Source organism: Rhinopithecus roxellana, chromosome 5 (genome assembly GCF_007565055.1).
Source record: "Rhinopithecus roxellana isolate Shanxi Qingling chromosome 5, ASM756505v1, whole genome shotgun sequence".
In the NCBI taxonomy this organism is placed as follows: Eukaryota; Metazoa; Chordata; class Mammalia; order Primates; family Cercopithecidae; genus Rhinopithecus; species Rhinopithecus roxellana.
In genome coordinates, this window is record NC_044553.1 from 162,365,386 (window position 1) to 162,381,415 (window position 16,030).

A 16,030-nucleotide genomic window follows, 5' to 3' on the forward strand; every position below is an offset into this window, starting at 1 on the left:
CTCAATTCCCCTACCTGCAAGTGGAGATGTAGTAACAGTATCTATCCCCAGGAGTTGTGAGGAGAACGTACTTCAATGTGCATAAATTAGAGCAGTCCCTGGCAGACAGCAAGAAGCAGGTCCTGGAACTGCATCCATTTAACATTTATTTGTCAAAGGCCTGGTCGGTGCCAGGCAGCGCGTGGAGGCACTGGGTGGGTGGGAATCAAGGGGGTCACCGCTCTGCCCATGGGGAGGCCACGCCACTCTGACCGCTGGGTGGATATTTCAGCATCTGCAGCCAGCTGTGTTCCCGAGAGGCTCTTTCTGGCCAGATGTAAGGCCTGGTCAGTGTGGGACTGGGTCTGCAGGTGGCCCTGCCAGGAGTCCTGCCATATCCCTACCAGAGTGCCGCCCAGCCACACCAGGGCTGAGCTGGACGCCCAGACCCCTGGGGCGAGGATACGCTGGGACCCTCCTTCCTCTCAACCTCAGATCCTCTTTCACCAGAACTATGTTCCCAGGTGACTGACGAGCCTGTCACATGCCAGCCCCACGCTGCCCGCTCTCCTCTGTCTGGCTGTGGTGCTGGCACAGGCCACACTACTAGAGTCAAGGCAGCCCCCCAACCCCAGGCTCTCCTGGACCTGAAGAAGCTGGAGGTCGGTGGGATACGCTTTCTCAAACACCTTGTACCACACTGAAGTTTTGTGGGGCACAATGTGTGCCGGGGTGGGACCCCCAGGACCCAAGGACCCAGAGGTGGGTGAGGAGGAGCTGCTTGCCTGCAGCCCCGCTGTGACCTGAGTGGTTAGGGGAGTAAAGACAGCCCTGTGTGTAGGAGGGGAGACCTTCGTGGGCAGGGCCCCAAGGCTGAGGGGGTCTGAGGCCTCAGACGCGACCCCAGGTGGGCTTCCATGTGGACAGCAGAAGCAGGGGACTCCCAGGGAGTCACTGTAGGGACACCCCCCCCAGGCCCCAGCCCTGAGAATCACCTGTCCCCAAGGACCAGCTCAGCGGTGGGGACCAGGTGCCCAGCAAGCCGGGCCTGTCCCCAGACCCAGGCAGAGGTGGAACAGCTCCCCCAGCTCAGGTGGGGGACTGTGGCCACCACCTTTGGCTGAGAAAGTGGAACCGCTGCCCTGGAAGAGCTCTGTCTGAACCAGGCTCCCAGCTGTGCCACGGCCAAGGCAGACAGCGTTTTAAAGGCGCAAGCCCCGTGTGTCGGGGCTTCTCAGGCAAGGCTGTTCTGTAGCTGCCACCGTGTCAGTGGGACTGCGTCCCAGGTGTCCCTCGCACCCCTTCTGCACTGATCGTGTAGGAACAGGAGGAGGGGGGCAGGTGGGGGGCAAAGAGCACCCGCAGGGTCCGGGCTGGGCAGCCGACGGCAGCCTCTTCCTCGCGGAGCCGCTCAGCCAGCAGTCTCACCAGGAGCTGGTTAGCCCAGGTTATGCCAAGGGCTGGGGAAACACGCTCATCCCAGAACCTGAGAAACAGGAAGCAGGCGAGCTGGTGCTCAGAAGGCTTGGTGGCCCCTCCCACTTTGGCCCAGCTGTGCCCCTGGCACCTGCGCAGAGGTGCACGCACCACATGGCTGCACTCACCCCAGCGGCCCGTGTGCTGCGCCTGGCTCCTCCATGGCCTCTGTCACCTGGAAGAGCACAGTCCAGGTCAGCTGCAACGGCTGTGGGTCTTCCCGATGGGCAGACACAGGCTGCTACCCGCAGGAGCCGGGGCCACCGCACTGCCACCCGCCCCACCTCCAGACCGGCTCTGCTTTCGCATCTTGGCTAAAAGTACGAGCTCACGGGTGCACCCCTGCCTTGGTGCCCACCTGGTTGATGCACAGCACAGGGCTCTGGAAGGCACTGCTCAGCTCACGCAGCGCGGCCCCCAGGGACTGCAGACGCCTGGCCCTGGGGGCGGAGGCCTGGCTGTCAAATTCACAGCGGAATGGGGCTGCCACCGAGTCGATGACCACCAGGCGAGCCATGCCCCGAGACAGCAGAACGGGGACCTTCTTATTCACACATTCCAGCAAGGCGTCCTGTGGGGACAGGGCCATTGTGTATGCTGGCCAGCAGGCCCCCGCCCCAGGTGACCAGACCCTGTTTGGAGTGTCACTCGACCGTCTGACTCAAAACCTTCCTCCCCACCTGGGGCTGACAGTGCTGGCTCTACAGTCCCCAAACTCTGAGCCCAATTCTGTATTTTTCTCAAAAAGTCTCCAACTGTAGAAGCTTCAGCCTCACACACTGGCTCCCTGGACTCCATGTCCTTCCTCTGGCCCTCCCAGGCAGGTGCCACCCCTTGGCCATGCCAACACCGGCCTCTGCAGAGGCGTCCTTTGCCCAGGCTCCTGAGTCCTTGTGGGGGTCTGCTCTCCCTTCTGCCATGGTTTCACCCTCTCCCCCTCACAGGTCAGCAGCAACCAGCCCTCTTCTTCGGTGGCCCCATGCCAGGTGCTCAGACCACCCGGACCTGGCCACAGTGCCACCAAATCTAGTCCGTGGTGGCCATGATCACCTGGGCCACACCCTCTTCGGCTGCTCAGCAAGGCAGGGGCCTAATGCCCTTCAGGCATTACTCAGGCGAGTCAGGCCTGGCCTGCCTCTGCCAAGGCGTGGGGCACTCTGGGAGACCATCTGGGGGTCAGGATGGGGCTGTAGGTGGAGACACCCTTAAGGCCAGTGCCTCCCGTGCACCCAGGCCTTAGCCCTGTGCTCTGACTTGGCCTGGCCAAGGGGTGGAAACGGCCCTGTGCCCACCGGCTCCCAGGAGAGCTTCCAGGGGAGGGCTCCCCAGGGAAGGCAGGTGTCCTCGGCTTCCCTCTGGGTGCCGCTGTGGCCTGTGGGTACCACGGCCATTGGCATGGCTGGCCTGGCCTCTGACTGCAGAGGTTGGTGAGCTGTGGTGATGGGGGAGGGTGGCACAACTCCTGGCACCAAGCAGGGTAGTTCAGGTCCCATGGGCCTTGCCAGCAGCTCTGGCCAGAGCTGCCCCTAGGCTGCCCCTCAAATCCAAGGTCTGCAGCCACACACTGGTGTCACGCCTGGACCTCTGAAGACGCCCTGCACGCCCTGAGTGAAACTCGTCTGTGCTTCGTCTCCAGGGCGTCTCTGGCCGAGCCTCTTTTTGTGGAAAACGACAGCAGCAGCAGTGGCCTGGAAGACGCCACCGCTAACGTGAGTTCCACGGCCTGCAGCCCCAGGAAGCAGGCAGCTGGGCCAAGGAGGGACTTTGCATGTGCAGGGACTGGGGGGACTGGGGATGGGCAAGGGGTGACTGCTGCTAGCTGCCCGGCTGGGCCTCCAAGAGGGGCTTGGCTCAGAGAGCCCCACCCTCACGCAAGCCCAAGGCCCACAGAGTAGTGGGGTGGGAATGGCACTAGGCTCTGCTTATGCAAGAGAAGGCTGTGTCCACACCCCTGGCCTTCCCTGTGCCAGATGCAGGCCTTTGGTGCTCCAGAGAGCAGAGACCAAAGATGCACCAGTTCCCCATGACCCGTCGGCCCCAGGGAGGCTCACAACCAGCAACACCCTCTTCTCTAGACAGACTTGGGGTGGGGGCTCCCCAGAGACCTGTTTTCAGAACAGAACTTAGTAACACTATCAGGTTTTGGCGGCCCAGCCCTGACCTTCTGTCTTCTCTTGCAGTGACCCCAACCTGGCCCCGCTCCAGGATGGGACTGCCGAGTGTGGCCCGGAGCTGGCCCGGGACAGCCAGGGCAGCAGGGAGGGCCCCTGGCTGGGAGCCGCAGTGCTCACTCATTTCTCCTGCGTCTGTGTGCATGGGGCACGATACTAATGACCACATGGCTGGTGTGACCTTGGGACTGGGGCTAAGGCTGGGCCTAGGCTGGTGCCCTGGTGCGGCGTGGCCTCTCCCAGGAGACTTGGGGCATGAGCTAGGCCCACAGCTCCCTTCCCATGTGTAACTTCCTCATGTTGTGTGCGATAATGTATTTTATTGTACATTTTTTTAAATTAAACATTTATATGCCTTATGCTTTACTTCAAAGCTTTTTCTATAAGAACTCTTGGCCGGGCGTGGTGGCTCACGCCTGTAATCCCAGCACTTTGGAAGGCTGAGATGGGCAGATCACGAGGTCAGATCGAGACCATCCTGGCTAACACGGTGAAACCCCGTCTCTACTAAAGATACAAAAAATGAGCCGGGCATGGTGGCGGGCGCCTGTAGTCCCAGCTACTTGGGAGGCTGAGGCAGGAGAATGGCATGAACCCGGGAGGCAGAGCTTGAAGTGAGCCAAGGTCGCACCACTGCACTCCCGCCTGGGCGACACAGCGAGACTCCCATCTCAAAAAAAAAAATAAAAATAAAAAGAAGTGGGGGAAGGCTCACCGGCTCTGCCAGACCACAGTCATGTCTAGGGTGGGCTGGACATGGCAGCCGCTCCCCCTGCACAGGGTGGAATTTCCTTATTTGCCTTTGGTCAGGGGTTTACTCCCAAACTTCCCATCTTTTCTTCTGCATCTTTTCTACTTCATCACTTCTCCCTCCTGGGATGATCTCTGTAAACTAAGTGCTGACAGCTCACAGCACTGCTGCCCCAGCTGCAAGGATGCGTCCCAGCCTCTCATGCCTGCTTCCTGGCTGCAGGACGGACTTCACTGGCCCCCCATGAGTGGCCCCTGCTCTCTGGAAGGCCCTGCTATGGGTCCCTCCTCCAAGCCCAGCCAGTGTCTGCAGGGAAGCCAGCAGCCAGGCAGTCGTCAAGGATCTAAGGTCGCCTGTGTGAGCTGGAGGCCCGGCAGGCCTTGGCCAGGTGGAGCCCCTGTGCCTCCAGTGAGGGCCGTCTTCCCCTCAGAGGCAAGGGTGAAACCAACACAGCTCTCTCACCAGGGCAGCAGCCTGGAGAGCAGGTCCCACCCTTCTCAGGGCGGTGGTCTCCTAGGGCAGCTGGTCACGGCTCCACAGCCCAGAGAAGGCCCTTGCCACCCACCTGGGGCTTCTCTTCCCCATTCCGTCTTCATGGGCAGGGTTGACAGATGGTGTACAGGCACCCAGTTACATCTGAGTTTCAGATCATGAAGAAAGTTGATCTGAATATGGGCATCCTCATTCTAGAACACGCTTCAAAGCTGCCTAAGATTCAGACATAACTGGATGTCGCAGCCTGCCGCCCTGCCTGCCTGGCCCACAGCCACTCCTGGCCAGGATTTTGTTTGGCCAAACTGCCGTCAGGCTCCTGAGCCTCCTCCTAGGCCCATCTGTGCACGTCCTCGTGAAACCCAGTTTTGGCAATCCCTGCTGAGATGGTAGCAGGACTCCTGCCCTCCACATCCAGTCACCCTCAGTAGCTGACTGGTCCATCCTCCACTGTCCCCAGGGGCAGTCTGATCCCCATGGCCCACCTTCAGCAAGGGTCCTGGCAAGACGCTTCAGCCAGAACCCCCTCCCCTGCCAGTTCCTCTCAGTCACTCTCCATCCTCTGACCCCACCTGCTCCTCGGGCGTACACCCCTGTGACCCATGCTCTGTTCAGAGCTGAACCCCATCTCTCCCCGCCCGGCTGTGAGGCCTCACTGCCATGGTGCTTACCTGCCCCAGTGGTCCTGAACAGCTTGCCTTAGGGGTGTCACGGGGCTTCTCCCACACTCACCACATCAGCCACATGCTCGATGAAGATCTGGCTGCCAAATCGGAGCTTCTGAAGCAGCTCTCCAGGAACGTCAGTGCGCAGCCGCGGCTGCTGGGCCATGAGCTGCTGCAGGCGCTTGTGTGGGAAGGCATCTTCCGTGCAGATGTAGACGGCTCCTGGGAAGCAAGAGTGCCTGATGTGCCCAGAGGGCTCCAGACGGGCCTGTGACTGCCACACACATCAAGCGCAGATGTCTCCCACCATTTCCAACTCTGCCCCTCACAGGTTCTTTGCCCCTGGCCCGGGAAGGGAAGAGGCTGGTGTTCGTTCTCACCCTCCCACTGGCAGCCACCTCAGGCCCAGGTGACCCCTCAGGAGGAATACGGGCTGGGCCTCCACTTCCGACACCCAGGCAAGGACTTCCCCTGTCCCGGGCCCTGGGCTGGAATGGCCACAGATGGGAGGCCTCTCCTGCCCCACCCCGCCCCTCCTTCTCCCCATGCCCCTCCGTCCCCACACTGCGGGGCAGGAAGCAAGTGGCAGCATCACGGCAACGCCTTCTGGAAATGGCCCCTGAGCCCCGACACATGGCCACACTCGAGGCCCCCACTGAGCAAATGTTTCCTCTCTTCCACTTTCAAAGCTTCTGCAATTCAAAGAGCCGGCTTGAAAAGACACGTGTTGGCGAGGATGTGGAGAAGGCGGACCCGACCCCTGTGCGCTGCTGCTAGGAATGCAAAGTGGTGCAGCTCGGAAAACAGCCGGCACTTCCTTCGAGAGTTACACACAAATCACATGGCCCGGCGGCCACACTCCCAGGTAGACGCCCAAGAGAAGAAACAGCCAGGAACCCTCGCCCCATTCTGTGTCAGAACTAAGCTTCTGAGAGGCATCTGGCCCACTTGGGGCCAGGGACGTACAAATATTGCTTGGGAAGCCACGTCTCTTGTGGCTGGTTCCCTTCCCTACCAGTGTCCCTAGCCGTGGCTGTGCCCCTAGTCAGGAGGCCACAGCAAGGTCGGGGCCCCGGGGTTCCTCCATCCTGTTGGCTGGAGAGAGGCTGGGCTCGAAGGCTTGGAAGCAGGTGGAACCGGTCAGACAGCCTGTTTTTGTTGGGGTGATGTATTGGGGGCTGCACAGCCATGGGGACATTGTGAAGCTGGCAGGAGGGTCGCTGTGGGCAGCCCAGCAGTGGGCAGGGCCCCAGCAGGCCTGGGAGAGCCTCATGCAGCTTAAGCACAGGACTCAGAATCACTCCACAGCCTGCCTGCCACTTTCTTTTCAAAATTAGGGTCTTTAGGCCGGGCGCGGTGGCTCAAGCCTGTAATCCCAGCACTTTGGGAGGCTGAGACGGGTGGATCACGAGGTCAGGAGATTGAGACCATCCTGGCTAATACGGTGAAGCCCCGTTTCTACTAAAAAAATACAAAAAACTAGCCGGGCGACGAGGCGGGCGCCTGTAGTCCCAACTACTCGGGAGGCTGAGATAGGAGAATGGCGTGAACCTGGGGGGCGGAGCTTGCAGTGAGCTGAGATCTGGCCACTGCACTCCAGCCTGGGCGACAGAGCAAGACTCCATCTCAAAAAAAAAAAAAAAAAAAAAAATTAGGGTCTTTAGATTGGATCTAGGAAAAGAAGTCATTTCCCCAGAAAAGCACATCTGAGCCCTAACCTTGCACATGGTCACGGCAGCTGTGGGGCCTCCTCCCTGCCCCCGGCCTGCAAGGCTGGACTGTGCTTTCTTCCCACAGCAGTCCCTGGGCTGGGCACAGCTGGGGGATTCAGGGAGGGTGTCCTAAGGTTTCCATGTCCCTGGGTAGCAGGGAGTGTGGGCTTCACTGAAAAGGCCAACGGGGTGGAAGCTCAGGGGGAATCACTGCACAAATCAGATTTGCATGAAGCCTGGCACGGAGGATGCTGGAGAATGAGGGCGTTTCCTGTCCTGTTCCTGAGCACGCTTGAGTCCCACCTCCACCTCACAGCAGCTCTTTCATGGGGTAAGGGGGAGACTCCCATTTTCAAGGCCAATTCCTATCCTCCCGGCTTGTGGCTGTCTCCAGGCTCACCCCTGAGACCAGCTGCAGGGACTCAGGCACCTGACAGGAGGATGTCCTCCCCTGGACTGCAGGGACAAAAGCGCCTGTGGCACGAACAGACCCCAGCCGGGCTCTCAGGAGACCCCTCGCCCTCCACCCAGCACGGAAGCTCAGGCAGGCACAGCACAGCCTTGGTCCCGGGGACGACGCTGGCCTGAGGGTGGCAGAGGTGAGGTTCCCAGCCACACTGCCGCTGGCAGGTCAGGCCTGTGAGGAGGTGGCTGGCGCAGCCTGTGGGTCCAGGGCCTGGGGTCCCGCCCTGTGTGGGAAGTGAGCCTAGCAGGTGCGCTCGAAGGCGCCACTGATGAAAAACGCTGCCACTCTGTGTTCACGTGGAGTTTAAGACAGTGTGGGAATCGCACGTTGACACCAGGGAATTGGGTTAAAAGGTAACATCTCTAGGAAACATCTCTCCTACTCACAGCTCAGTTTAAAACGACATGAGCTTTTAACACCTGAGGACCCAAGCAGGCACGCTCTGAACGCTTCAGCAATGTAGGCAACCCTTGTTTCACAGACAGAGCTACACAGGCTCACGGGGACGCGCCAGGAGCATACCTGGCCTGGCGGCGGGGCACCCAGGAGAAAGGCCGTGCTGCCCTCCCTGTGCCGCTGGCTCTGTGGACTCCGGGCTTGGCAGCTGTGTGGAACCTGGGCCGGCATCGCTGTGCTCAGCCAGCGATCCCTGGGGGCCTAGCTCTGCTGAGGGCAGGCTGCAGGGCAGGCTGCCTGGTGGTGGGGTTCATACCCTCCCACCCCTCCTGCTGTCAGCTGAGCCCAGCCTCACTTCCCCTCCCTGTTCTGGAAGGAGTGAGGACAATCAGGACCAGAAGAAGGAGGGAGATGCAATGGAAGGAACGGCGCAAGAGGCGGCCACCGCCCCACCTCAACGGAAAGCTGTCCCACACAGAGCAGGGGCCGCCCACCCGCTCAGACCCCATGGAAGGGATGGCCACTCACCAGCCTCCAGGCCTCCGTGCTGCCGTGGAAACTGCACAGCCAGGCAGAGTTGCAGCGCCAGCTGGGTCTTCCCCACTGAGCTGCGTCCGGCCAGCTCGGTGATACCGTCCAGGGGCAGGCCACCACGGAGAAGCGAGTCCAGCACCGGGCAGCCGAGGCTCAGGCGCTGGTGCTGGGCCGGGAACCGCTCCTTCTGCTGGTGCAGGTGCAGTGCTGCAGGGCAGGGATGGCGTCAGGCCTGGCTCTCCTGGGCCTGCGGGCAGAGCTGGGGACTGTGGGAGGCACGGCCAGCCTGCCTGTGCCAGGCGCAGTGTGGCTGGAGCAATGGTGCCCGTGGTCACCAGGGGTGAGCAAGGTGCTGAGGGCAGGGAGGGGTGGCCCGGCCAGAAAGGGTGGGTGCACCTGAGACGCAGAGTCGGGGGAGCCCCAGGGCCACCATCACATGCCCCCAGGGATCCCCCTATGGGGTGACTGCAGCACCAGAAGCCTTCAGCCAAAGCTTCCAGAGAGCCCCCAGGTGCTCCCTAACAGCCTCCGTGTGAAGAAAAAGGCACAGCTCCATCCAGCTGGGATGCCCTGGGGTGCTGAACATTTCTGAGGCAGCTTTAATGGGCTCCCGCACACGCACACATGTGCACGCCCCATGCCGTCAGTGCTCTGCAACGGACACCCTTCTAGAGCAATGCTAGAGCAATGCTGGTCACAGCCTCTTGGCTAAAGGGCCTTGGATGAGCCATTTGACACAGTCTTCTCCATGACACCGAAGCCCCTCAGGGGGAGGCTCAAGGTGGGACACGCAGTGCAGGCTGCGCTCTTGGCCTGGGGCCCGGGCCGGGAGGAACAGCCCTTCCCTCGAGTCTGCACACTGCCTTGGGCATCCTGGTCAGGTGGAGCAGGCCACCACGACTGTGAGGACTGCCCAGAGCCCTGCCCACGGCACTGTGTGTGTGGCCGTGGCACCTGCCCACCATGGCAGGCCCAAGTTCAGCATGCTCCTCGGGGCCCGGGTCACTGCGCCACCTGCAGGGGAGGGAGGACCCTGCTCATGCCCGGACCCCGCTGCCCACTGGGGCCTGATCAGATGCAAGGATGGAAACCTTGTCTGTCCAGGCGCATGGGGTTCCCTGGGTACCTCCCTCTGCTGCCAAGACCTGGTTTCCCACACGTGGTGGTGGCACCGTGGCCAGGGCCGCATCTCACACCGTTCCCACCCTGCCAGAGCCTGAAGGGCTCTGGGTGCTGACTGCCAATTTCACCCCTGCGTCCTGCACCCCCCTCCTCTGGCCCACAGAGCAAGATCCCCAGGAGGCCTCACAGCCCCTCTGTGTCCACCTCACACATCTTCTGACCCAACGCTGTGACCATAGCCCCATGGTTGTAGGACAAGCAAGATGGGAACTCTGGGGCGTGGGCAGCTGCCACATGCCCTGAGGCTGGTCCCTGGGTGGAGTCTGCACAGCCCCACGCCCTGCACCACAGGGATCATGATGCTGGAGCCACATGTCACCCCCGGTGGGAGGTGCCAGGACCCACCTACCTGTAAGGATGCTGCTTCCCCGCAGGTGTAAGGAGGCCGTTCTCAGCAACTGCCAGACCTCGGGGCTAGAGAGGTTGGTCAGTCTCTTCAAGTCCGATCCAGAAAAGTGTAAAACCTCCTTTACTGATTTCAGTTTGGCTGAAATGACACAGATAAATTACAGGAAACTGTCCGACTGTAATAATCCAGGGTGACACAGCGACAAAAGGTGCTTTGTAAGAGCGCTGTGACACCACCATGCTTCCGATTCTGGGGACAAGGTGGGTAGGGACCAGATCCCCTGCTCCCTGGAAACCCTGGACAGAGTGTGGCCGACGCACGGGCAAGGGGAAAGGGCCGCTGGGCACTGCACCCTGAGTCTTGGCACTCGTGAGGAGCAGAAGCCAGAAGACGGGGTCGGGCAGGTCCCAGGTGCTAAGAAGAAACGACAGGCACCCAGTTCCATGCCAGCTGGAGACAGTGCTCCAGAAAGGGGCAGCAAAAAAGCAACACTGAGGCCGGGCGCGGTGGCTCAAACCTGTAATCCCAGCACTTTGGGAGGCCGAGACGGGCGGATCACGAGGTCAGGAGATCGAGACCATCCTGGCTAACACGGTGAAACCCGTCTCTACTAAAAAATACAAAAAACTAGCCGGGCGAGGTGGCGGCCGCCTGTAGTCCCAGCTACTCGGGAGGCTGAGGCAGGAGAACGGCATAAACCCGGGAGGCGGAGCTTGCAGTGAGCTGAGATCCGGCCACTGCACTCCAGCCTGGGCGACAGAGCCAGACTCCGTCTCAAAAAAAAAAAAAAAAAAAAAAGCAACACCGAGCTTTCCAGCACCCACCCGCCAGGCGCGGAGCCGGGCTGAGCCACGGGCAAGGACACGTGCCCTGGGGAGTGGAGCGCTGGGAGGGAAGCAGAGCCCAAGTCCAAACACTGGCTGTGCAGGGCAGTCAGGGCAGGGGCAGAGCATGTGCGAATCAGAATGGCGGCGGCATCAGTTACAGAGGTGCGGAGCGCCAGGACCTGCCATGTGGGGAGGAGGGCAAAGTTCATTTTGGACTCGGACAAGTGCATCGCTTTCTACTTTCAAACTCGGAGAAAGACGACAAATGCTGCAGACTGATGAGCCCATCAGGGAAGTGCGAGGTAGTGCACACGAGAGGGAGCAGCGGTGGACGAAGGGCCCCGCCCGGCCACAGAGACTTACACCCCCCTCAACACGGGTGCGCTGAACGCTGCAGTGAAGACAACCATTGTCAGGCTGGAAAACAGTAACCACTGGTGGGATCTTCAGAAAAGCCACACAGAAAACACAAGGAGATGGAGAGGTGGGGATGAAGAAAGCGCCCCTGGGTTTCACCAGATCCAGCGGAGAGGGCTTCCTGTGGACAGGCTGCTCCAGAGGGCTCTGTGGGCCCTGAGCATTCGCCAGGATCGGGGCTCTGGTGGGGCGGCTCCTCCGATAAGTCTCACGGCCCCAGCCCCTTTCACAGTTTCGAAGTCTGCAGGGACTTCTGGAAACATTGGTTTTTGAATGAGACACAGGTGAGAAAGGAACTCCCTGGCTGAGCCCATTCCCCTTCTCTGTCCCCGGTCTGCAAGCGTTGTGTCTGCAGCTATGGCAGCAGCCGTGATCACAAGGCCACCAACAGGAGGATAAAAACCAACAGCCAAGGATGGAAGGGCAGGACAGCGAGGCCCTGCCCAGTCACCAGGTCGCTGCAGCAGCTGCACGAGCACTCCCGCTTCTCGCCACAGACAGTGTGCTGAGGTTCACGTAGCTGAGGCCCTGGGAGACGGGGGAGGATGGAAGATGGAAGGAGGGTCCCCGGACAACAGCTGGGCTGCAGGCATGGAGAGCAGGGGCAGGGGCTGCACGTGGGGCCTGAGCTTTCAGCATTTGCTAACTCGGCAGAAAAAAGATGCTGTAAGAAAGAAAACGATCCCCCACACCCCACATTGTTGAACCACACCAGGTATGTACCAGTCACAACCCTGACAGCTGATGTCACCCAAACTAGGTTCTAACTATGGGCATGGAGCTGGGGGAAGAGGAAGTTGGGGTACACAGGTGTAGGCACACTCAGTCCTCACCGCCCCCAGTAGGAAGTCCATGGATAATCAATAACACTGACAAATCAAACTTTACAACATAAACACATTTAGGAGCCCAGATGTAAATATTTTTTTAAAAAATAACTAAAAGACGGCTGGGCACGGTGGCTCACGCCTGTAATCCCAGCACTCTGGGAGGCCGAGGTGGACGTATCACGAGGTCAGGAGATAGCGACCATCCTGGCTAACACGGTGAAATCCCATCTCTATTAAAAATACAAAAAATTAGCCGGGCGTGGTGGTGGGCGCCTGTAGTCCCAGCTACTCGGGAGGCTGAGGCAGGAGAATGGCGTGAACCTGGGAGGTGGAGCTTGCAGTGAGCCGAGATCGCGCCACTGCACTCCAGCCTGGGCGACAGAGCGAGACTCCGTCTCAAACAAAACAAAACAAAAAACAAAAAACTAAAAGACTTTATGTGGCTCCATTTTACCTTTTAGACAATATGCACGTATTACTTTGATAAAAATAAAAGTAACTGAAAGAAATCCATGCAGTTAAGAACACACACACACACACCTGAAAACCCCACAGTACATCCTACCCTCGGTGTAATAATCAGGGTAGGCAAAGGGAGGAAGGCTTAGCCCGCCAGCATTTTGTTAACCTGCCTTATGTAAAGCGCACAGACCCACCCACACCCCTTATGTAAACAGAAATAAATGTACCTTTCTTAATTGCAGCAATAATTCTGGGATTCAGGTCCAGTAGATCTAAATCCATTCTGTCGGTGGGCTGCCTACCAGGATGAATAACTTCCCAGGAAAGACAGAACAATAGATGCAAATTCTGAAGCACTTGCCTTCAATTCAAAGCCTGTGGGAGTGACAGCACAGGCCTGTGGGAAGTGACAGCAGTCACCGTGTCCGTGTCATCTGGGCTCTGTCACTGAGGGTGGAAGAGATTTCACTGTACAGGGAAAGCTGTCCAGCTCTATCTAGGGCAACATGTCTGTAATTTACCTCTAAGAATTATTTAGCAGCTTAGAACCCATTCCAGACACTGATGCATTTGAAAAATCCCCCAAACCCACCACATTCACCCCCTGTGGAAAGTGCTAGAAATAAGACCATCCTCCTGCGGCAGGTGAGTGCCCCGCCCGACTCACCTCTCGGGGGCTCGGGGATGACCCACGTGTTTCTGGCTGACTTGACTGAGGCATCTCTTGCACTCTGCAGTTTAATTTCCTTTAAGTGTCTCCCTGGGGACTCTGGAAAGAGTGGGAAGGTGAGTCTGGGATTGGCAGAGTGCTCAGGGAATCCGAACATCGGTGGCCTCCAGCTGTCTCAGCAGCCAACAGCAGAAGACAGCTTCCAGGAGGAAGACACCGTGGACCCCACCCAGCCTCTTCCAGGAAGGGAGCTGGCAGCCCTTCCACAGCCCGAGCCCGGCCCAGAGAGGGAGCAGCTCAGCTCTTCTCCTCTCCGGCCTCAGCGGGCTGCTCAGGGACTCAGCCCAGGATTACATAAGGCCTTTCCAACAGGCCACTCTACATCCCCTGTCGGCCTCCCAAATGGCAAGAACAAGAGTGTCCAGGGCACCAGGAAACCGGAAGACAGCAGCCTCGAGGGCCATGTCCTGCAGTGAGGCCCGGCGCCCTCGGCAGTAACCCAGCAGAGGAGAGGGCAGGCCGCGGACTTGGAGAAGGCTTTCCCTTGGACCACACAGAATGTGGCACTGGCCTGGATGCGATTACACTCGTCACTCCATGCCCATGCTCAGCCTGCTCAGGGCCAGGCGTGGAAAACAGACTGCAGGAGCCGCAGGCTGAGGCACGCCCCCAGGCACCCTGTGAGGCGGGCAGGGCAGGGAAGCTGCTGCTCCAGGATGCGTTTCCTGCCCACGCACCAGGCTCCTGGGGCTCCACGGCCTGTGGATTTTCTGAGCGAGGGACAGGGAGGTGCCCAGGCCTGGTTGCCCAGGCAGGCCTGACAGGAACTGACACAGCGAGAAGCCGCCCTGGAGGGCCGGGTGCAGGCCAACGCAGGGCGGTGGGGCACTGAAACCAGCTCCAAACTGCTGGCTGGCCAGAGTGAGGAAGTGAAGTTCCCCAGCACAGAAGGCAAATCAAAAAGGAATGCCACCTCCAGGGCAGGCACTGCACTGCCAAAGGAGATGTGGCCTCGCCTGGCTCTGTGAGCTACTGACCTTGATTCCTGGACTGCAAAAATACAAATCAACTTGAAGGTTGGGCAGATGCTTTGAGACAAGCTATACCCTGCTGGTCTGGGAGCTGGTCCTTGGTCCCAGCCTCTGAAGAGAGCTCCCGCTCTCACACTCTCCACTGCTATTAAGGCACACCCCGAACGCTAACCAGATCTCACTTTCCAGGGGCCTGCTCCATCCGGCGGAGCAACTGGACTCTGGCCACTCTGGCACTCGCCTCCCTGCGGCGAATGCACCCCATCCATGGAGGCCCTGCTTCCCTGCCAGGCGTCTTCACCTCCTCCCCTCTCCTCCCCTGAGCACTGTGAACCCGAGAAAAATTCCCTTCGACAATAAACCGTGTGATTCGTGGAATCATACTTTGGTCATCTCCTTATTTCCTCCACACACAAGGACCCCTGCAGCGCCAATGCCCACAGGAGAGGGCAGAGCCAGCCGCACGGACCCCCACCTCACAGGCTTCAACGCGCTGGGTCACTTGAGCCCGGGAGTTCAAGACCAGCCTGGGCAACACAGTAAGACCTATTCTCTACCAAAAAAAAAAAAAAAAAAAAAAAAAGAGAGAAAGGAAAAGAAAAACAGCAGGGTGCCGTGGTGGTGCTTGCAGTTCCAGCTACTTGAGAGCCCCGGAGGCGGAGGCTGCACTGAGCCGTGATGGCGCCACTGCACTCCAGCCCGGGCGACAGAGTGAGACTGTTCCAAAAAAACAATAAAAATTCACGCCTTGTAATGAGGAATTAAAGGCAGGATGAACAAACATTTTCTTCCTTTTTTTTTTTTTTTGAGACCGGGTCTCTTTCTGTAGACCAGGCTGGAGTGCAGTAATGTGGTCTAGACTCACTGCAGCCTCCGCCTCCCGGGTCCCTGTTCAAGCAATTCTCCTGTCTCAGTCTCCCAAGCAGCTGGGATTACAGGTACGTGCCATCATGGCCAGCTAATTTTTGTATTTTCAGTAGAGACGGGGTTTCACCATGTTGGCCAGGCTGGTCTTGAACTCCTGACCTCGTGATCCGCCCGCCTCAGCCTCCCAAAGTGGTGGGATTACAGGCGTGAGTCACCACGCCCGGCCTAAAGATTTTCTTTCCAAATCAAAGCATTAAAATAACTGTTCAGACCTCTCCCACATCGATGCCAGGCCAGCGCGGTCCCAGGCGGACGAACGAAGGCATCGAAGGCCGGGGGCGCAACCGCGGGCCCACCTCGGCCTCCCCTGAGCAGACGCCTCCCCGCGTACACCGGGAGCCCCGGAGCCCGCCTTCCCCACCTTCCCCGCTCTGAGCGCACGCGGCCCTGCCCCGGGGAGGCGCCTGAACGCCACCCGAGCTGCGGCGTGGCCCCCAGGGTGAGAGCCGCAGCCCCAGGCCCGTCTGCTCCCACCGGCTCGGGCATTGGAGACCTGCGGCCGCCCCCGCCCCTCGACCCTGCCACACCCCTCACGCCCGCGGCCGCCCACGACCTCCGACCCCGCCGCCGCCTGGCACCGCAGCCGGGTTCCGCGGGTCTCACCTACCGCTGGCTCCGCACTCCTCTTCGCGCCGTCCTGCCCCTCTCGGCCTCCTCCAATAGGCGCCTAGCGCCCCGATAGTGCTACACCAA

At 59.7% G+C, this 16,030-nt stretch overlaps 2 protein-coding genes and 1 pseudogene across 8 annotated transcripts in view; 2 read left to right on the forward strand and 1 right to left on the reverse strand.

Moving 5' to 3' along the window:
• KLC1 (kinesin light chain 1) overlaps window positions 1–3,992 on the forward strand; it is a 73,087-nt gene extending 69,095 nt beyond the window's left edge. For 4 of the 6 annotated variants that reach the window (XM_010353585.1, XM_010353587.1, XM_010353590.1 and 1 more), the window contains 2 exons: window positions 3,092–3,164; window positions 3,636–3,985. In XM_010353585.1, the coding sequence (XP_010351887.1) occupies window positions 3,092–3,163 (72 nt within the window). In that variant the 3' untranslated portion in view covers window position 3,164; window positions 3,636–3,985. Of the gene's footprint in view, window positions 1–3,091; window positions 3,165–3,635 lie in introns of all 6 variants that reach the window. The other 2 variants (XM_010353589.1, XM_010353591.1) reach the window with 1 other exon arrangement.
• Window positions 121–13,481, reverse strand: XRCC3 (X-ray repair cross complementing 3). Its single transcript, XM_010353594.2, has 8 exons — window positions 13,377–13,481; window positions 12,937–13,156; window positions 10,174–10,311; window positions 8,637–8,849; window positions 5,602–5,756; window positions 1,814–2,026; window positions 1,584–1,630; window positions 121–1,465 (listed from the first exon to the last, which is right to left on the reverse strand). The coding sequence occupies exons 2-8, from the start codon at window positions 12,989–12,991 to the stop codon at window positions 1,246–1,248; spliced, it is 1,041 nt and encodes a 346-aa protein (XP_010351896.1). The 5' UTR covers window positions 12,992–13,156; window positions 13,377–13,481; the 3' UTR covers window positions 121–1,245.
• LOC104654419 lies at window positions 13,167–14,794 on the forward strand (annotated as a pseudogene). Its single transcript, XR_746830.2, has one exon. The product of XR_746830.2 is annotated as an uncharacterized LOC104654419 (transcript).
• The last annotated feature ends 1,236 nt before the right edge of the window (window positions 14,795–16,030 follow it).